The sequence below is a fragment of the Sciurus carolinensis genome, chromosome 13 (assembly GCF_902686445.1).
Source record: "Sciurus carolinensis chromosome 13, mSciCar1.2, whole genome shotgun sequence".
In the NCBI taxonomy this organism is placed as follows: Eukaryota; Metazoa; Chordata; class Mammalia; order Rodentia; family Sciuridae; genus Sciurus; species Sciurus carolinensis.
The window spans coordinates 25,026,459-25,049,934 of record NC_062225.1 but is presented as its reverse complement, the minus strand read 5'-3'; the positions used below and the strand labels follow the sequence as shown (position 1 = coordinate 25,049,934).

At 35.7% G+C, this 23,476-nt stretch overlaps 1 protein-coding gene across 1 annotated transcript in view; it reads right to left on the bottom strand.

Annotated features, from left to right (window-relative positions):
• Alms1 (ALMS1 centrosome and basal body associated protein) overlaps nucleotides 1-23,476 on the bottom strand; it is a 226,398-nt gene that overhangs the window by 143,043 nt on the left and 59,879 nt on the right. Inside the window, 4 exon segments of the mRNA XM_047522128.1 lie at nucleotides 16,894-17,053; nucleotides 20,821-20,964; nucleotides 21,064-21,180; nucleotides 22,576-23,050. Of these exon segments, the coding sequence (XP_047378084.1) occupies nucleotides 16,894-17,053; nucleotides 20,821-20,964; nucleotides 21,064-21,180; nucleotides 22,576-23,050 (896 nt within the window).

The following is a 23,476-nucleotide window of genomic DNA, read 5'->3' as shown; positions in this document are numbered from 1 at the left end:
ACATACTGAAAAAAAACAAACAGAAATCCTTGAATGAAGGAAACAATAAACCAAATTAAAACTCCATACAAAGCATAACCAATAGGAGAGAACACCTGGAAGAAAGAACGTCAGACACTGAAGAAAAAATATTTAATCTTGAAAACAAAGTTGACCAAACAGAGAAGATGGTAAGAAATCATGAACAGAATCTACAAGAATTATGGGATATCTGAAAAGGGCAAATTTAAGAATTATTGGGATTGAGAAAGGCACAGAGAAACAAACCAAAGGAATGAAAAATCTATTCAATGAAATAATACCAGAAAATCTCCCAAATCTGAAGAATGAAATGGAAAATCAAATATAAGAGGCTTATGGGACTCCAAATATACAAAATTACAACAGACCCACACCAAGGCACATTATAATGAAAATACCTAACATACAAAATAAAGACAGAATTTTAAAGGATGCGAGAGAAAACGATCAAATTACATTCAGGGGGAAACCAATAAGGATATCAGCACATATTTTAACCCAGACCCTAAAAGCTAGAAGGGCCTGGAACAACATTTTTCAAGCTCCGAAAGAAAACGGATGCCAACCAAGAATCTTATATCCAGCAAAACTTACCGTCAGATTTGACAACAAAATAAAATCCTTCCATGATAAACAAAAGCTAAAAGAATATACAAAAAGAAAGCCAGCACTACAGAACATTCTCAGCAAAATATTTCATGAAGAAGAGATGAAAAACAATGATGTAAATCAGCAAAGGGATTCCCTAAAGGAATAGCCAAATAAAGGAGAAACCAAGTTGTGTCAAAAGACAAAAATGAGCCAAATGACCATGAATACAAATCATATCTCAATAATAAACCTGAATGTTAATGGCCTGAACTCATCAATCAAAAGACACAGACTGGCAGATTTGATTAAAAAGAAAGATCCAACAATATACTGCCTGCAATAGACTCATCTCATAGAGATACCCACAGACTAAAGGTGAAAGGATGGGAAAAAACATACCATGCACATGAACTCAGCAAAAAAGCCGGAGTATCCGTCCTCATTATCAGATAATGTGGACTTCAAACCAAAGTTAGTCAGAAGGGATAAAGAAGGACATTTCATACAGCTTAAGGGAAGCATAAATCAGCAAAACATAACAATCATAAATATCTATGCCCCAAACAGTGGCTCATCCATGTGCGTCAAACAAATCCTTCTCAATTCCAGAAATCAAATAGACCACAACACAATAATACTAGGTGATTTTAACACACCTCTCTCACCACTGGACAGATCCTCCAAACAAAAATTGAACAAAGAAACCATACATCTCAAAAACACAATCAATAATTTAAACTTAACAGACATATATAGAATATACCATCCAACAAAGAGCGAATACACTTTCTTCTCAGCAGCACATGGATCTTTCTCTAAAACATACCATATATTATGCCACAAAGCTACTGTTAGCAAATACAAGAAAACAGAGATACTACCTTGTATTCTATCACATCATAATGGATTGAAATTAGAAATAAATGACAGAATAAAAAACAGAAACTACTCCAATACCTGGAGATTAAATAATACGCTATTGTACGATGAACGGATAACACAAGACATCAGGAAGGAATTTTAAAATTCTTAAGAGGTAAATGAGAAAAAAGAAACATCATATCAAAATCTCTGGGACACTCTGAAAGCAGTACTTAGAGGAAAATTTATTTCACGGAGTGCATTCACTAAAAGAAGAAAAAAATCAACAAACAAACAACCTAACACTACAGCTCAAAGCCCTAGAAAAGGAAGAACAGAGCAACACCAAAAGTAGTAGAAGACAGGAAATAGTTAAAATCAGAGCTGAAATCAACGAAATTGAAACAAACAATCAAAAAAATCGACAAAATAAATTGTTGGTTCTTTGAAAAAATAAACAAAATTGATAAACCCTTAGCCACAATAACAAAGAGAAGGAGAGAGAAAACTCAAATTACTAAAATTCGGAATAAACAAGGAAATTTCACGACAGACACGATGGAAATACAAAACATAATTAGAAGCTATTTTGAAAATCTATACTCCAACAAAAGAGAAAATCTCAAAAGACATCAATAGGTTTCTAGAGACATATGAATTACCTAAACTGAACCAGGAGGACATACACAATTTAAACAGATCGATTTCAAGTAATGAAATAGAAGAAGTCATCAAAAGCCTACCAACAAAGAAAAGTCCGGGACCAGATGGGTTCTCAGCTGAGTTCTACAAAACCTTTAAAGAAGAGCTCATTCCAATACTTCTCAAAGAATTTCATGAAATAGAAGAGGAGGGAACCCTCCCAAACTCATTCTATGAAGTCAATACACCCTGATACCTAAACCAGACAGACACATCAAGGAAAGAAAATTTCAGACCAATATCCTTAATGAACATCGATGCAAAAATTCTCAACAAAATTTTAGCAAATCGCATACAAAAATATATTAAAAAGATAGTGCACCAAGATCAAATGGGTTTTATCCCAGGGATGCAAGGTTGGTTCAACATTCGGAAATCAATAAATGTAATTCACCATATCAACAGCCTTAAAGTCAAGAATCACATGATTATTTCAAAAGATGCAGAAAAAGCTCAAAACACTAGAAAAAATAGGGATAGTGGGAACATTCCTTAACATTGTGAAGGCCATCTATGCTAAACCCATGGCCAATATCATTCTAAATGGTGAAAAACTGAAAGCATTCCCCCTAAAAACTGGAACAAGGCAGGGATGCCCTCTTTCACCACTTCTATTCAACATTGTCCTTGAAACTCTAGCCACAGCAATTAGACAGACCAAGGAAATTAAAGGGATACAAATAGGAAAAGAAGAACTCAAACTATCCCTATTTGCTGATGACATGATTCTATATTTGGAGGAACTGGGAAATAACCCCAGGAAACTTTTAGAACTCATAAGTGAATTCAGTAAAGTAGCAGGATACAAGATCAATGCTCATAAATCTAATGCATTTTTATACATAAGTGAAGAGTTCTCCAAAAGAGAAGTTAGGAAAACTATCCCATGCACAATAGCCTCGAAAAAAATAAAATACTTGGGAATCAATCTAACAAAAGAGGAGAAAGACCTCTACAAAGAGAACTACACAACACTAAAGAAATAAAGAAAACCTTAGAAGATGGAAGGATCCCCCATGTTCTTGGATAGGCAGAATTAATACTGTCAAAATGGCCCTACTACTAAAAGTGCTATACAGATTCAATGCAATTCCAATTAAAATCCCAATTACGTACCTCACAGAACTAGAGCAAGCAATCATGAAATTCATCTGGAAGAATAAGAAACCCAGAATAGCTAAAGCAGTCCTTAGCAGGAAGAGTGAAGCAGGGGGTATTGCAATACCAGAACTTCAACTGTACTACAAAGCAATAGTAACAAAAATGAGATGGTATTGGCACCAAAATAGACAGGTAGATCAATGGGACAGAATAGAGGACATGGACACAAACCCAAATAAATACAATTTTCTAATACTAGACAAAGGTGTCAAAAATATGCAATGGAGAAAAGATATGGTGCTGAGAAAACTGGAAATCCATATGCAGCAGAAGGAAACTAAATCCCTATCTCTCACCCTGCACGAAACTCAACTCAAAATGGATCAAGGACCTTGGAATCAGACCAGAGACCCTGCATCTTATAGAAGAAAAAGTAGGTCCAAATCTTCAACTTGTTGGCTTAGGATCAGACTTCCTTAACAGGACTCCCATAGCACAAGAAATAAAAGCAAGAATCAACAACTGGGATAGAGTCAAACTAAAAAGCTTTCTCTCAGCAAAGGAAACTATCAGTAATGTGAAGAGAGAACCTACAGAGTAGGAGAAAATCTTTGCCACTCATACTTCAGATAGAGCACTAATTTCCAGAATATATAAAGAACTCAAAAAACTCTACACCAAGGATACAAATAACCCAATCAACAAATGGGCTAAGGATATAAACAGACACTTCACAGAAGAAGATCTACAAGCAATCAACAAACATATGAAAAAATGTTCAACATCTTTAGTAATAAGAGAAATGCAAATCAAAACCACCCTAAGATTCCATCTCACCCCAATTAGAATGCCGATTATCAAGAATACAAGCAACAATAGGTGTTGGAGAGGATGTGGGGAAAAAGGTACACTCACATTGCTGGTGGGGCTGCAAATTAGTGCAGTCACTCTGGAAAGCAGTATGGAGATTCCTCAGAAAGCTTGGAATGGAACCACCATTTGACCCAGCTATCCCACTCCTTGGCCTAAACCCAAAGGACTTAAAATCAGCATACTACAGAGATACAGCCACATCAATGTTCACTGCTGCTCAATTCACCATAGCCAGACTGTGGAACCAACCTAGATGCCCCTCAATTGATGAATGGATAAAGAAACTGGTATATATATACAATGGAATATTATTCGGTCATAAAGAATAATAAAATTATGGCATTTGCAGGCAAATGGATGAAACTGGAGAATATCATACTAAGTGAGATAAGCCAAACTCAGAAAACCAAAGGACATATGATCTTGCTGAGAAGCAGATGATGATACATAATGGAGGGTGGGAGGGATGCAAGAATGGAGGAAGGAGGGACAGTATAAAGGGAAACGAGGGGTGGGAGGGGTGGGGGGGAGGAAAAAAACAACAGAATGAATCAAACACCATTCACCTATGTAAATTTATGATTACACAAATGGTATGCCTCTACTTCATGTACAAACAGAGAAACAAGTTGTACCCCATTTTTTTACAATAAAGAAATAAATTTTAAAAATTTAAAAATGAAAAACACAAAGAGCAGAACCAAAACCTATAAAATGAAATATAAATATATATATATAAAAATTTCTATACTCCCCAGCCTTCCTGAAACCACCTTGCTGAGGGTAAAGTGATTCATTTTCTCCCTACTTCCTATGGCCCTCTTCTTGTTTTTAAAATAAACTTAAGACAAACAAACAAAAAGCAGAATAATAGGTCTCTGGCTTGCCTAACATGTGCAAGACCACAAATTTGATCCTGAGAATAGAAGGAAGAGGAGAAAGGGGAAAAAATGATATGACTCTGATTTTAAATGTTCTCATCTCAAAAAAACATGAGGCAAGAAATGTTAATTAGCTTGATTTAATTACTGCAATGTATACATATATCAAAATATCACCTTGCACCCCATAAATATGTATAATTATATTTTGCATTAAAAATTAACTGTTAAACTATTTTTTTAAAAGATGAAATTCATAATATTTAAGGTTGTGTGGTACTGGTACAAGCATAGACAACTAGAGGAATACAACTAAAAAAAAAACCCAGAAACAAAAAAAATGTGATTTTGAAGTAGAAAAATTAAGAATGAAGCTCTGGAGGTAGACTGCTTGGGTTCATGACTGACACTCCACCATTTTATTACATATGGAGCCTTGGGCAAGTTATTTAACTTCTCTAAGTCTCATTTTGTTCAACTATCAAATAGGATAATAGCAATACATGTCACCAAAAGTATAGCTATAAAATTAATGACTGTGATATTATGTAAATATTATATAATAATAAGTAAAATTGTTAGCAAAGTAAGCAAGTGTTCAATGTTAGCTCTTATTATCACTCTGTGGATGGGGCTGCATATTTTAGAAAAATTATCAAAGTTTCGTGGCATAGATGTTGTTACCTTCTGTGACTTGAGACTCCTGGGTTTATCCCATATTGCCTAAGAGCTTTACTCTGCATCTCATACCCATGCCCCCATTTGGTAATTTCTATCTATAGTCAAAAGATAATCACACACACACACACACACACACACACACACACACAAAATAATAATAATATCCAAATTAAAGTTTTCACATAAGAAAAATTCCATTTACCTTCCAATCTCAGAAAAAATTACATGAATTCCCTTTCCCATTCTCCTCCTTGGAAATAATTCAAAAGATAATTATAGGCAGGCATGGTGGCACATGCCTATAATCCCAGTAGTTCCAGAGGCTAAGGAAGGAGGATCACAAGTACAAGGCCAGCCCCAGCAACTTAGCAAGGCCCTAAGCAACTCAGTGAGATCCTGTCTCAAAATTTAAAAAAAAAATTTTAAAAAGGACTGGGGGTGTTGCTCAATGGTTAAGAGCCCCTGGGTTTAATTCCAGTACCAAAAATAGATAGATAGATAGATAGTCCAAATAAAAAGATAATCATAAAAAAGACTCTGCAAGGTAGAAAGTGAATGGCAGACTGAATGACCTCAGGCCTGAAGGACTAATATGGCAATGAGTTTCCTGGGTTTTTTTCCCAACTCTTGTATATCCCAGGTTGGAGCCCAGAGAGGCCTGTAACCTGGAATTACCACCAAAAATAGGAATAGGTATATAAATACAGGGAGTGACTAGGGGAAGGAAACTCTAAGAAAAGTCTATTATTTAAGGTCTGTGGACCAAGAAACGGGTAGCTCAATAGAGACAATCCCCTTCCTCAACTCCTACCTGGCAGTAACAGATATGTTCGCTCAGACTGAACCAGCAGTGTGAGCAGAAATTAAGCAGTCTCAGACATGACCACTTCCCTACCAGGCAACAGCAGACAAGAGTAGTTCTGCCTGCGCTAATGGCACCATCTAGCCTGACAAATCCCTGCCCTCCAGACAACAACAAAAGGCAACCAGGTCTATCATCTCCTGATCCCCAATCCAGAGGTAAGAGGCGGCATAAGAACTTTCCTCCCCCTAACAGTACTGGCAAAAATTGAGTATGAAGTCTACAGCATTGAGAGGACCAGAGAATAGAACCAGGGAAATGTTCTCCATTCAAAGAGGCTTCTCCTTCAGAGGGCCTTCATTCTACAGGGAGAAGCATTTCAACCCCCATGGACAGCATCAGCAGGAATCAAGAAAGAGACTTATTGGCAACAGATGGCCTGGGGGCAGGCACAGGGAAACATTCTCTGCTTTGCAGGTCAAATCTCCTAGTTCCTACACAGTAGCAGCAGGCCTGAGGAAAAGCATTTCATCCCCAAAAGGAGCACATGTAGGGACTGAGCAGGAGTCTTAAAGTTACCTCTGAAGTAAGCCAGAATGCAACCCCTCTGAAAACTGAAGTATTTGGGGGATCACAGCTCATATAAGGAGGCCAAGACCTATTTATGCAAAACTTAAATGACTCTACTAAAACAGAACATTTAAATAGGATCTAAGCTCCTAAACTAATATCTAAAATGCCAAGGATAATAAAAATTTATTTGTGACTCTAAAACCCAGGAAAATTACATATTGAATGAGAAAACTTAATCAAATGATGCCAACATCAGAATAAGTTTGATGATATGGACTTTATAATAATCATCTTAAATATTCTTGAACAAGGAATTAAGAATTCACTTGACACAAATGAAACAAGAGAAAACCTCAAAGAAGTTTTTAAAAACCAAATGGAGGGCTGGGGGTGTGGCTCAGTGGTAGAGTGCTTGCCTTGCATGTGTGAGGCACTGGGTTCGGTCCTCAGCACCATATGAAATAAATATAGTGTCCATCTACAATTAAAAAAAATTTTTTTAATGGAAGTTAAACTACCAAAAATGAAAAGTACAATAAAAGAAATAAGTTGTTGGTTGACTCAACAACAGAACAGAGATAACAGAGAAGAGAAGCAGTAAACTTGAGCAAAGATGAAAAGAAATAGCAGGTCTGAACAACAGCAACATAATAGATCTTTTTAAAATCTGTTTTTAAAGAATTTTAAAGATAATAAATTTCTTTAAAAAGCAGGACTATTGGTCTAACTAAAGATCTAACAAACCATCAGAATGACAGAAGAAGAAAAAAAAAAATAGGGAGGCTAAAGAAAGTATTTAAAGAAATAATGGTTGAATTCTCTCTCTCCAAAAATAGTAAGATATACAAAGCTGAGTGAACCCCAAACAGATATATGAAGGAGTTCAGTGTGCCCCTAACAAATCCACCTGAAGCATACCTGGGAATGCATTAAACTAGTCAGTCAGTGCAGACAAAACTCCAGCTAAGAGTACTTCCCATCCCACCCTACCTCATACTGCCAAAAAATGGAAACAGAATTTTTCAAATCCAGTTGACAACTTGGTAAGCAACACAAAAAGAGGAAGGGTTTAACCCACAGTCCCTACTCTTGTGCTCAGTACAAACCTCAAGAAGAAACGGAAAGACAGACAGTTGGGCCTAGACAGTGAACATATATTCTCACTGATTATGTTGACTACCTCAATGGAAATGAATCCATAATTTTTCATCAAGAATCTTTATCTTCTTTTATTTTTATTTTTCTTTTTTGTGTGTGTGCTGAATGGTTCATGGACATTTATACACACACATTTCTTTTTTCTCATCTGTGGCATTTTTAAAATACAGTTATTTTTCCTTGCCTTATCTTTTGAGGGTAAGAGTTTTTTATTAGTACATTTTGGTTTTGTTTTATAATGTTTTTCATTTGTCTTTTTCTCTTGTTTCTTTTTCTCTCACTTTTTTATTTTTTGCTAACAGTCAAATTCTATTATTTTCTCTAGCATTCTTCTTTAATTTTTACATCTATTTTTTCTTCTTCTCCCTCATAATCATCATATCCTAAAACTCCTCTGCATTCTCTCTATTCATCTTTTTCTACTAATCTACCTCATTTCTTTCCTATTAATTAACTCTAATCTTAACATCTTTTAGCACTAACTGGTTTATATAATAACCTGCTCCCACCGTTACTGCTACTTCAATGATTACTGCTGTGGATGCCACAGATGACACCTGTTGTTTGATTTAATGCCGGATATAATACACGATTACTTACTGTTTTTACTGATGGTAATTGATGACCCAACCATTTCTGTTTATTGTGCCAATTAACATTGTAGATGTCATAGTAGGAACTAAGTATTTAGTTTAATGCTGTATATTGTTTGCATAGATTTGTTGTTACTAGTTGTCTCCTCCTAATCTGTGAGGTACTGGAAATCTACAGGGACACTACAAGTTCATAGGATAGAAACTCTACTGCTTCAGAATCATACTGATAGATGGGTAGATAAACAAAATAAAAAAGGGAACAAACCATCCCAAACAACCCAAAAGGCCTCAACAGATTCCACTGACACCACTATGGAGGAAATGTCAGAGAAGGAATTTAGAAACTTCATGGTGCAACTGTTCAGATAGAGATTCTGAAAAAGAATCAACCAGAAATCCTCAAAACGAAGGAATCAACAAATCAAATTAAAAATTCAATGGAAAGGTGGGCACAGTGGTGCACACCTAAAATCCCAGCAACTTGGGAAGGCAGGAAGATCTTGAGTTCAAAGCCAGCCTCAGCAACAAGGAGGTGCTAAGCAACTCAGTGAGACACTGTTTCTAAATAAAATACAAAATAGAGCTGGGGATAAGACTCAGGGGTTCAGTGTCCCTAAGTTCAAACCCCAGTACACCTCCACCACCAAAAAAAAAAAAAAAAAAAAAAAAAAGGAAAGCATCACCAATAAACTAGACCACTGGGAATACAGATTTTCAGGTATCAAAGACAAAGTGTATGATCTTGAAAACAAAGTTGAACATAGAAAAAATATATTAACAGTGAACAAAATATTTAAGAAATATAGAATAACATTAAAAGGTCAAATTTGAGGTTCATATGGATAAATGAAGGCTCTGAAATACAAAGTAAGGAATGCACAATCTTTTCAATGAAATAATATCAGAAAAATTTCGAAACCTCAAGGCACATTATTATGTAAATGCCAAACATACAAATAATGATAGAATTTTAAAAGCAACTAGAGAAAAGCAACCGGTCACATTTAGAGGGCAAGCCAATCCAGACCTCAACCAATTTCTAAACCCAACCATAAAAGCTAGGAAGTCTTAGAATAATACATACCAAACTCTGAAAGAAAATGGATGCCAATCAAGAATACTATACTCAGCAAAATTAACCTTCAGAATTGATGAAATGAAAAACCTTTCATGATAAGCAAAAGCTAAAAGAATTCACAATTAGAAACCTGCATTACAAAACATACTCATTAAAATATTTCATGAATCAGAAATGAAAAATAAAAATGAAAACCAGCAGAGGAAGAAACTACATTAGGAGAACAGTCAATCGAAGGAGAATCAAATTCAATTTAAAACTAGAAATAAACCTAAATTGCAGGGAATAGAATATCATCTCTCAATAATATCGCTGAATATAAATGAAGTAAACTCATTAATCAAAAGACATGAGCTTGCAGACTGGATTAAAAATAAGACACAATAATATGCTGTTTCCAAGAGGCTCATCTCATAGGCAAAGACATTCACAGACTAAAAGTGAAAGGATGGGGAAAAAACACATCACTCACATGGATCTCATAAACAAGCAGGGGTTTCTTAGTCTCTGTATATCAGATAAAGTCAACTTCAAGTCAAGTTAATCAGAAGAAGCAAAGAAGTTCACTTTATACTGCTTAAGGGAATCATACAACATGAAGTAACAACCAAAAATATTTATGTCTCAAACAATGGAGCATCTACATAAACCAAACAAAGCCTTCTCAATATCAAGAATCAAAAAGACAACAATGCAATAATACTGGGTGACTTTAACACACCTCTCTCATCACTGGATAGATCATCCAAACAAAAACTAAAGAAAAAAGCTTCAGAACTAAAAAATACAATTAATAATTCAGATTTAACAGACAGATATAGAATAGTTAATCCACCAATCACTGGATACACTTTTCTCTCAGCAGCACATTGGACATTTTCTAAAACAGACCATATGTTAGGCCACAAGGCAAATCTTAGTAAACCTAAAAACACTATCACCTGGAGAATAAATTGTACACTATTGAATGATAAATGATTAGCAGAAGAAACCAAGGATGAAATATTTAAAAGCACATAAAAGTAAGTGACCATAGTGATACAACATATCAAAATCTCTGGGAAATAATATAGGCAGTACTCAGAGGGAAGTTCACAGCATTGAGCTCATACATTAAAAAAACAGATTGAGTTCTTTTCCTATTCATATCCCTTTAATTTCTTTCTCCCAATTGCTCTGGTTAGTTTCAAGGACGATGTTGAATAGAAGTGGTGAAAGAAGGCATTCTTGTCTTGTTCCAGTTTTTAGAGGGAATGCTTTCAATTTCTCTCCATTTAGAATGATGCTGGCCTAGGGTTTAGCATTATATAGCTTTTACAATGTTGACGTACGTTTCTACTATCCCTAGTTTTTCTAGTGTTTTGAATACGAAGGGGTGCTGTATTTTGTCAAATGCTTTTTCTGCATCTATTGAGATGATCATAAGATTCTTGTTTTTAAGTTCACTGATGTGACTATCACTATTTGCCAATGACAAGACTCTGTATTTAGAAGAGCCAAAAAATTCCACCAGAAAACTTCTAAAACTCATAAATGATTCAGCAAAATAGCATGTTATAAAACCAACACTCATAAATCAAACACGTTCCTATACATCAGTGACGAAACTGCAATGAAAATTACAGAACACTAAAGAAAGAAATTGAAGAAGACCTTAGAAGATGGAAAGACCTCCCAAGCTCCTGGATAGGCAGAAATAATATTGTCAAAATGGCCATACTACCAAAAGCGTTATACAGATTTATTGTAATTCCAATTAAAATCCCAATGACATTCTTCGTAGAACTAGAAAAAGCAATCATGAAACTAATTTGGAACAATAAAAGACCCAGAATAGCCAAAACAATCCTTAGCAAGAAAAGTGAAACAGGAGGCAACACAATACCAGACCTCAAACTATACTACAGAGCTACAGTAATAAAAACAGCAAACAGACACATAGACCAATGGTACAGAATAGAAGACACAGAGACAAACCCACAAAAATGCAGTTATCTCTTACTAGACAAAGGAGTCAAAAACATACAGTAGAGAAAAGGTAAGTCTGTTCAACAAATTGTGCTGTGAAAACTGGAAATTCATATGTAGTAGAACGAAAATCAACCCCTATCCCTCACCTGCACAAAAGTGAACATGGATCAAAGACCTAGGGATTAGACCAGAGACCCTGCACAAACTGGAAGAAAACATTGGTCTAATACTCCAGGATACTGACTCAGGAACTAATTTCCTTAACAAGATTCTTAAAGCACAATCAAAAATCAATCAGTGGGATGGTATCAAACTAAAAAGCTTCTTCACAGCAAAGGAAACAATCAAGAATCTGAAAAGAGAGCATACAGAATGGCAGAAAATCTTTGCCACCTGCACCTCAGATACAGTGCTAATTTCCGAGATATATAAGGAATTCAAAAAGCTTAACGCCAAAATAAAATAAAAATAACCCAATCAATAAATGGGCAAAGGAACAGATACTTCTCAAAAGAAGAAATATAAAAGGTCAACAAACATATGAAAAAATGTTCAACATCTCTAGCAATTAGAGAAATAAATATTAAAACTACACTGAGATTCCATCTCACTCTTATACATTGCTGGTGGGACTGCAAATTGGTGTAACCACTCGGGAAAGCAGTACAGAGATTCCCAAAAAAAGAAGGAATGGAACCACCACTGGACTCAACTATCCCACTCCACGGATTATATCCAAAATATTTAAAATTAGCATACTACAGTGACACAGTCACATCAATGTTTATAGCACACAATTCACAATAGTTAAGCCATGGAGTCAACCTAGATGCCCTTCAACAGATGAACAGGTGTGTTAAAGAAAATGTGGTATACATACACAATGGAGTATTATTCAGCCATAAGAATGGCTTTATGACATTTGCTGGTAAATGGATGGATCTAGAGACTATCATGCTAAGTGAAATAAGCCAGTCCCCAAAAACCAAAGGTCAAAATTTTGCTGATTATGTGGAAGCTAACACAAAATAAGGGGAGTGGGGGTGAACAACTGATATTCAGTAGATTAGACAAAGGAGAATGAGGGGAATAGGAAAAGGAATCTGACACAACTTTCCTATGTACATATATGAATACACCACAGTGAATCTCATCATTGTGTACATACACAAGAAATTAATTTTGAAAAATAAATATGAATAAATGACAGAAAGATCAAGAGAGGGAAGGGAGCAGGTAGTGAGGAAAGGCAAGAGGAAGGAGAGGTACTGGGGTCTGATTTAGAATAAGACATATTTCATGCTTGTATAATTATACCAATGTGGATTCTACTGTCATGTATAACTAAAAAGAACGAATACAGTAGAAAAAAGTATTGTAAGAGATGGACAAGAAGGTAAATTTTACCTAATTTTACCTTCTAGGTATTGACTGAACTTTTTAAAAATTTTTTTAATTTAAAAATATAAGAGAACTGGAAAACCATATGCAACAGAATGAAATTAAACCCCTATCTCTCACCCTGCACGAAACTCAACTCAAAATGGATCAAGGACCTTGGAATCAGACCAGAGACCCTGCATCTTATAGAAGAAAAAGTAGGTCCAAATCTTCAACTTGTTGGCTTAGGATCAGACTTCCTTAACAGGACTCCCATAGCACAAGAAATAAAAGCAAAAATCAACAACTGGGATAAGTCAAACTAAAAAGCTTTCTCTCAGCAAAGGAAACTATTAGTAATGTGAAGAGAGAACCTACAGAGTAGAAGAAAATCTTTGCCACTCATACTTCAGATAGAGCACTAATTTCCAGAATATATAAAGAACTCAAAAAACTCTACACCAAGGATACAAATAATCCAATCAACAAATGGGCTAAGGATATAAACAGACACTTCACAGAAGAAGATCTACAAGCAATCAACAGATATATGAAAAAATGTTCACCATCTTTAGTAATAAGAGAAATGCAAATCAAAACTTCACTAAGCTTCCATCTCACCCCAATTAGAATGCCGATTATCAAGAATACAAGCAACAATAGGTGCTGGAGAGGATGTGGGGGAAAAGGTACACTCACATTGCTGGTGGGGCTGCAAATTAGTGCAGCCACTCTGGAAAGCAGTATGGAGATTCCTCAGAAAGCTTGGAATGGAACCACCATTTGACCCAGCTATCCCACTCCTTGGCCTAAGCCCAAAGGACTTAAAATCAGCATACTACAGAGATACAGCCACATCAATGTTCATTGCTGCTCAATTCACCATAGCCAGATTGTGGAACCAACCTAGATGTCCTTCAATTGATGAATGGATAAAGAAACTGTGGCATATATATATATACAATGGAATATTACTCCACCATGAAGAATGATAAAATTATGGCATTTGCAGGCAAATGGATGAAATTGGAGAATATCATACTAAGTGAGATAAGCCAATCTCAAAAAACTAAAGGACGAATGATCTCGCTGATAAGCAGATGAGGACATATAATGGGGGGTGGGAGGGGTTAGCATTAGGGTTAGGTTTAGGGTTAAGGAGGGTGGCAAGAATGGAGGAAGGAAGGACTGTATAGAGGAAAAGAGGGGTGGGAGGAGTGGGGGGGAGGAAAAAAAAATAACAGAATGAATCAAACAACATTACCCTATGTAAATTTATGATTACACAAATGGTATGCCTTGACTCTATGTACAGAGAAACAACATGTATCCCATTTGTTTACAATAAAAAAAAATCAGAGAAAGTGCATTTCATCAAAACTAAAAATGTTGTAGTACAATTAATACCATCAAGAAAGTGAAAAGACAACTCATGACATAGAAGAAAAAAAATTTTAAATGCCATACCTAATAAGAGATTTGTTTACAGAACATATTAACAGAAACACAACACAATGAAAAGATAAATAACCCAATTAAAAAATAGACAAAGGATCTACATTGACATTTCTCTAAAGAATATCCACAAATAGACAATAAACCCAAGAAAAGATGCCCAACATCCTTAGCCACTAAGGAAATGTAAATCAAAACCACAGTAATACCTTTTAACATCAACCAGAGTGGCTATAACCAAAAAGACAGGCATAACAAGCACTGTTGGGATGCAGAGAAACTGAAATCCTAATATTGCTGAAGGGAATATGATACACAGATTTTAGGAAACAATTTAACAGTTCCTCTAAATGATAAATATAGCTCCAGGAAACAATAATTCTACTCCTAGCAAAAAGAAAGGAAAACTCTGTACACAAAAGCTTGTGTGTGGTTGTTCATAGCAGCTTTATTCCTAGCAATCAGATGATTATGTCTATCAACTGTGGAACAGATAAACAAATTGGTAAGTCCATACAATGGACAATTCTTGGTCAATAGGGAGGAATAAGTACCAATTCATGCTATAACATGGATAAACCTTGATATCATTATGTACATGAAGCAAGTCAGTCACAAAAGACCACAAACTGTACAACTGCATTTACATGAAAATATCCAAAATAGGCAAATTTATAGAAACAGTAGATTAGTGGTTACATAGGGCTAGGGGTGCTGAAGAGGTATGATATAAGGAGTTACAGGTAACTGAGTTTTCTCTGGGGGAATGAACATGTTTTTAAGACTGTGGTGATGTTTGCACAATTTTGTGAATTGAACACTTTAAATGGGTGAATTGTATGGTGTGAATATCTCCACAAAGCTATTTTTAATATAGATAGATGGCTTTAATTTGCATTCTAAATACATCATTTTCCTTCCAAAGCTATAAATATTTGGAGCTCTAAATATTTATTAATTTCATTTATTATCTATCTAAACATAACAAAAGTAAAGGAGTCCTTTCTGGTCCAATACATGAAGAGTTTCATCACTCCTATCCTCACAATGTAAATTTATTTCTCTCAGTTTTAGAGGCTAGAAAGTTCAAGATGAGAGTGCTGGCATGTTACGGTTTGGTGAAGGCCTGTTCCTCATACACAATGCCATCTTACTGTGTGTTCATATGGTAGAAGATGCAAGAGATCTCTGTGAGTTCTTGTTTATAACTGGCACTAAAAGTCCATATAATCTAATTACCTCTCAAAGGCTCCACCTCCTAATACCATCACCTTGGGAGTTAGGATTTCAATATATAAATTTCAGGGTACAGAAGAACCCCACATCTGGAGAATGCTATTCATCAAATCATGTTATTTGCATGCACGAATATAGTATAATGAATCCTCCTATTATGCATAATTATAATGCATCAATTTTTTTAAAGTTAAACAATATCATTTGATAAACATTTTATGTAACTGAAGGGAAAAACGAATTATTTAAGCTAAAGAAGACAAGAGCAGATGCAAATAATCTTGTTGTAGAAAGGAAACAGAGGGCGAACAATTTTGAGGCAAAAAGTAAGATTATCTAGTAAGGGAGGAGGCAAGTGGTAGAAGTAGGGCAGGAGGCATTGAGGAAAGTGGCTTGGTAAAGACTTAGAATTTATGTTAAAGTGAATATGAGATGGGGCTGACTGAGTAAAAGGACTGGTAGGTAATTCTAAGAAGTAAGCTGAGGCTGGAAATAATGATTTTATACTGCTGTCAGTCTAGGGAAGCTGTTGGTATGGCTCAATTCTTGCCTGAGGGCCTCAGAACCAGGGAAACCCTGAAAACCAAGGGGGCTGGTGGTGTAAGGCCTGCAATAAAAAGGCCTGATATCCAAGGACACATGCCCCAGCTCCAGGAGAGTGAGAGCAAATTTGCCTTTCCCCCTCCCTTTTTGTTTTATCCAGGCCTCAGCCAACTGGCAGGACCCATATTGGTGAAAGCAGAACATCCTTACTTAGTCCACTTATTCAAATCTCTTCCACAGACACCTTCGCAGACATAACCAGAAATAACACTTATCAATTATCCAGGTATCCCTAATCTGGGATACTCAAGATGCTAGAAAGTTTATAGCAAGTTTTTTTTCACAAACTAGCCATAAGGAAGACATTTAATACCTTCTTTTTCTACGTACCTGCTAAATGTTGGAGAGTCTTTGGCACAATGTCAAGAGACACCCTCAACATTCTGAGATTTGAAGCATGGTATTCTGACTCTGTGGTTGGCTCATGAGGAACAAATGGAGGCAAAACAGATGGAAAAGATTCACAAATGTCCAGATTAGAATGAACTACCTATGAAAAGAGAAAAAAAAGAAAAGATCAATTTCAGACTTCACCTGCTAAAAAACAAACCTCATTATTATAAAAATGAACTCTGGCTGGACGCAGTGGTACACGCCTGTAATCCTAGCAGCTTGGGAGGCTGAGGCAGGAGGATCTGGAGTTCAAAGACAGCCTTAGCAATGGTGAGGCGCTAAGCAACTCAGTGAGACCCTGTCTTCAAAATAGGGCTGGGGACGTGGCTTAGTTTTGGGTGCCCCTGAGTTCGATCCCCGGGCCTCCCACCAAAAAATGAACTCTTAAGTAGTTATAATAGTCAACATTTACTTATGATCAATATTCTCAGCTCTACTGAATTCATATACATTCATATATACTGAATTCATATATATTCATATCTTATTTGATCAACTCTGAGAAGACTCTACAAATCATTCTGTGGGTTTAGAAACCTGCCTTATAAAATATCACAGACAGTGAAAGTCTTCTGTTAACCTAAGTTTGCTCCTTAAAATAACCATCATTAAAATATATGAACCACGGTATTATTCTTGACAAGTTCAAGAATTTTCTTATGGGGAGACGTGTGCGAAGGCAAGAGTAAGAAGAAAAGACAGAACAGGAATGTTTCTGGACACTCGCAAATATTTAGAAGAAAAATCACAGCATTAAAGAACTACAAGAGTGCTAATTACAAATCCCAAAGTCCTCAAGCTTCTTGAATCGAAAGTAGTCAGAAATATAAATTGATAATGAAGTAAAAGTTAATTGCTAAAAAAAAGTTCCTACTGTTTCATCAGATCCAAATATCTCCTGGCTAGAAAATAAATTAGAGTGCTGGGGAGATAGCTTAGCTGGTAGAGTGCTTGCCTCGTAAGCACAAGGCCCTGAGTTCGATCCCCAGTAACACAAAAAAAAAAAAAAAAAGAAAGAAAAGAAATTAGAAATCATTGCTGGTGACACTAATACATAAACATGTACAACTTTCCACTAAATTCACAGTACACTCACATAAAAATATATACAACTTTTACATCTGTTTAAGTCCCTAACAAGATTACTCTAGTTATACCCTCTCAGGAAGAAATCTAAAAATGCACATAAGCACAAACTATTCTATTCTCTTTTACCATGGTTTTTTTCAATTCTCAGGAAATTGGCAGGGTGTGAAAATGAATATTCTACATCTACTACCTGCAGAGGTTTCTCTAGATCAGTAGATCTCGATTGAGGAAGATCTTGCACCTTGTGTAAAGGGATATTTCAAAATGCCAGGAAATATTTTAAACTGTCATGACTTGGGGGGAAAGGAATGCTGCTGATATCTAGTGAGCAGAGGCCAGAGGTGCCACAAGACATTCTAAAATGCCTAGAATGGAACCCGGCAAGAATTATCTAAAATGATGCTGCTGCCAAGGAGCGCTGCTCCACACACAGCACTGTTTTAAATTCTCCAACTTTTAAGAGACTCTTTTGAAATATAGTTCATTAATATAAACTTTAATATAGTTCATTAATATAAATGTATAGATAATTGTATGTGTATTTAACAGTAGTTTTTTGCCACAGCATCCAAATATAGGAAGAAGAAACTTCTATCATGATCTTGACTTCAATAAAATTTCATTGTATCAAAGATTCAAAATATAGAACTATTAGAAAAGGTAATACGAAATAAAATACAGAGTGAAAAAGATGAGAAGTATTGGAAAGATCAATAGATCTTCATTAGAAAACTGGAGGAACCAGGAGAAAAATGTCAAGATTTGTTTTATTTCCCACACTAAATCCACAATGAAGAAAGAAACAAAGATGACTAAGAAACTGAAAAAAATGCTAATATTTCTATAAGAACTTAGGAAGTCTACATCAATCTGGTCAGTATGATTATTTTTATATAAAGTTGAAACTGAGGTGATGATAATCTCCACAAGAAAACTTTATACAAAATACCCTAAGGGCCTAAGTTAGGGCAAATATTAGGAACCAAAAAGAGGTGATAACCATCCACACAGAGACAGACATTTAAGTCTCAAGAAGAAACTAAGTGTCCAAGCAGGTGAGGAGGGAAGGAAAGGAGGGGGGCGGGGGGAAAAAAAGGAAGGGGAAGAAAGAACAAATCTAAGGCTTGAATCTTACTTAATTTTTTTGAGTTAAACAACCAAAATAAGGGAAACTAAAAAGAGTATTTTATTACATACTGCTATCAAGAACAAGAAGAAACTTGTTACACACACCTCAAGCAGTATCTGACAATGAAAATGACAGAAGAGTAGGAAACAACTGGTAACAGTTACCATAAGTGCTATATACCTTACCCTATTTAATATAAAAATGTATGAGGTTGATTATTACTATTCCCACTTCTTCATATAGATCAGGAAAGTCAGGCTATAAGTCATTTGCTCAAAGCAGAAGGTTTAAGACAGTAAATGAACTGGATTTTTAAATGTTATTTATTTACTTTTTCATTTTCTTTATTTACTTACTTATTTTTTATTTTTTAATTATTTATTTTTTGGCATTACTGGGGCTTGAGTATGCTAGCCAAGTGCTCTATCATTAAGCTACACTTCTACATCCTTATCCTAAAAAAAATAAATAATTGAAATTTGACCCCAATATTTATGCCCTTTTCATAGCTCTAGGCAGTATCACACATAAGTTGCTACTCAATCACTTAGAAGAACAATTGGTAGATATCAAAGGGAGTCAAGGAAGTACGAATGACCAGTCTTTTCTTTTTTTAATTTATTTTTTCATTTTTACAGACTGCATTTTGATTCATTGTACATAAATGGGGTACAACTTTTTGTTTCTATGGTTATATGCAATGTAGATTCACACCATTCATGTAATCAATCATGTACAAAGGATAATGATGTCTGTCTCATTCCACCATCTTTCATACCCCACCCCGCCCCCCTCATTACCCTCAACATAATCCAAAGTTCCTCCTTTCTTTTCTTACCCCCCCACACCCACACCCTCATTTTGTATCATCATACACTTATCAGAGAAAACATTCGGCCTTTGTGTTTTTGGGATTGGTTTACGTGATTTAGCATGATATTCTCCAATTCCATTCATTTACCTCAAATGCCATATGTTATTCTTCTTTATGGCTGAATAATATTCCATTGTGCATATATACCACAGATTCTTTATCCATTCATCTAGTGAAGGGTATCTAGGATGGTTCCACAATCTAGCTATTGTGAACTAGTCTTAAGACACAGACCAGGAGAGCGAGGAAAAGCCCAAGGAGCAGGCAAACCCCCTGAAAGGATGATAAGCCATGCAGAAAGAGTACTATCATATCTGGTATAATATGATTTCTTTATCCAAGGAGAAATACTTGAATATTACAAGGCCTATTGATCATTTCTTGGCCTTTCGGCTAAGATCAAGGCCTATACATAGAAAATCAGCAGAGGGAAGCACAATCATTTGAATATCCCTGTAAATGTATCTAATCTTAACACTGTTCCAAAGACTTACTGCTACAGAGACATGAGTTAGCATGCCTCAAGATAAAAGGCGTGTGAGCTCCAAAAGAAACTCTTTCCCCAGACACCACAGAAATCACTAGATCTTATGGTTTACAAAACATCAATGTTTCTTTTATGCCAACCTCTAACAAATTAATGAAGACCAGAGGTTACAAGTCACTAACTAGTGTTAGGGGATATATAATGAGCCCTTTACTTTAATTTCCATCTTTTAACTAAAATATTCCTTTCCCCCAACCATAAGAAATATCAAACAGAAAAACTTACAGGCTTTTCAAAATCGCTTTCCTCCTCACATGGTAGTTGTGAAGTATTTTGCCAGGGCAGAGAGCTATCACAAAGATCATCAAGCAAATTCTCTAAAACTTCCAGCTCACCATACTCACCAGTCAAGTCATGTTGATCACATGTCTGGAAATAGTAAAAAGCAAAATAAAAATAAATACCATTTCCTGAAACAATATAAAAAAAAACTATGTTTCCCACAAGTATCATTTTATTGTATCTCACCTCTCTTTGTAGGTCAGCAACACTTTCACTGCATACAACAGCATTTTCATCTAGGCTATAGGATTCAGTATCATTATCCAGAGTAATGTCATCAGAGTCAGCCTTCTCCTGCAGTTCCTCTACAAAACAGGAGTCATTTTGCATAACTGTATGTATGGTAAAACTGGACTCAGCTCCCACAGGCCAAGGTATTGCCCCTTGGTTTATATCAGCTTTCAGCAATGTCTCTTGGCTGACTACAATTAATGATGCATCATCAGTTGGTGGTAAAGCACCTAGTGACTTTGCATTACACGCCAGCAAGGTTGCTGAAAAGCTGCTTCCTACAGCTGCAGGAGGACCTTCAATGACATTACTAAAGTTTGCATTCTTACCCACATTATAGTCTGAGGAATCTGCAACTTCTTCAAAGGTTTGCTGCTTTAAATCTTGTAAAACCAAAGAATCTGAAGGTGATACTTTCATTGAATAAGTAATGTTTGAAGATCCTACCTTCTCTGCAAGGTCAAGAGCAGAAACAGACTTTATCTTCCCCATGGGAAGAAATGGTTCATTGCATATATCACGCTGAAATACAGCTGATTGTGTTTTGCCAAGACCAACAGCCTGGTTGTAAGGTTTTCCACTTAAAAAGACAGATGACTTAAGCTCTGGAGTAACAGAAAGTAGCTTAATGAACATTTTCTGAGGAGCATTAGGGGTTGATTTTAAATTTGGATACCAACATAGGGAACTATCATCATCATCATTTTTATGTAATAATGGTTGTGAAGCTGACGGTTCAAACTCCCCAGAAGTAGACTGATGATTTGGGAACTTAAATGTATCAGAGAAAGAGCTTTCCTCAGTATAATTTAATGGGGAAAGATCTGGACTTTTTGATTCTCTCTCGTGGCTGTCACCTGTTAAAGATTTACTGATGCCAGTTTGGATTTCACTTACTGTACTCTCTTTCTCTGAAGGCTCAATAGAGGCAATAACTGCCTCAAAGGCTACATTTTCAGTAGCAATGACATTTTTCTCACCAAAGGCAGAAGTTTCCTTTTGGTTTCTTTCCTCTTGAAAATACAGTTGTACTGATGTCTCATCCAAGTTGGATGTAGCTGTCTGAAGGGGACCACCAGAAGCCTCCATCTTAGAGATATCATGTCCTCCAGAGAGTATATGTGCTTCTGAAACTTTTAAAGAATTATCAGGAACTACAATATTCCCAACATACTTCACATCTAAAGATCTGGGATGCACCTCTGAAGATACTAAATTATTTCTTGTCTCCTTTTGTTTAAAACTTTGAGATAATTCTTTCTGCAGACCTCCTTCATTTCTTTCATATCCCTCCAAAGAATCCATCTTTTGTTTCACCTCATTCTCAGCAGGAGAACTTAAAACTACACTCTCAAGATGATGACTATCAGAGGTCAAGGGAACCGTTTTTCCTCTTCTTTCCAACAAGCTTCGCAAGAAAGAATACGACATTTTATTATCATAAGCAACTTCATGTGGAAAAGAAACATGGTCCTTATTGGTTTCTGTCTGCTGTAAAGCTTCCTGTTTCCAATGCACATGTAAACCAGAAGCAGCAAAACTGTCACTTCTTTTAGGAGCTATATTTTCATCACTAATATCAGACAAAGTTGAAACTGAAACTTGATCTTTATCAGCAAAATTGTCTCCTGGCTGCTGCATATCTTTTCGTGTCTTCCATGACATATAGGAAGAAAGACCATCATAATTATCAGAATCTTTGGGGATTTTCAGTTCATCAACAGTACTGGATGAAGTATTCTCTTTATTATTCTCTTGTTCAGGAGATAAAAAAGAGCGCTGAGACCCAACAGCTGTGCTACCTGTAAGGAGGTGCTGAGATACACTAAAGCAACTGTTAACTAAGTCTGAAGATACTTCTGAGGTAGCCTGGAACAAAGCTTCACTAACTTCCGATGGCCGAGAAAACCATTCAATGTCATCAGACTTATCAGGAATTCCTCTGAAAATATACAGTTATATATAAATAAGTAACACCTTAACATCTAATTTTTAAGCACTAAAGTGAAAATACAAAATATATTTCGCTGACATCAATTTTATTTGAAAGTGTGTTAAAAAACAAATTTTGAATTCCTTTAAAGTGACAAAACAAAGCAAAATCTTTGTAACAAGGTGAACTATTCACACTATGATCCTGATACTATTTGACTTCTCCTAAAACAAGACAGAATCCGATTTTCATATTATTGAAAAAGGTTTTTTAATGAAAAATTCAAAATAGTCTTTTTTAGCTTTACTATTTTAAATATTTAGTTTATCACTTACCATGTATGACCTGCATTAATTCATTTAACAGTCTTTTTTATTCTTGTGAAAACCATTCAAGGGATTCGCTCCCAAAATACTACAGTAACTTAATCATAGG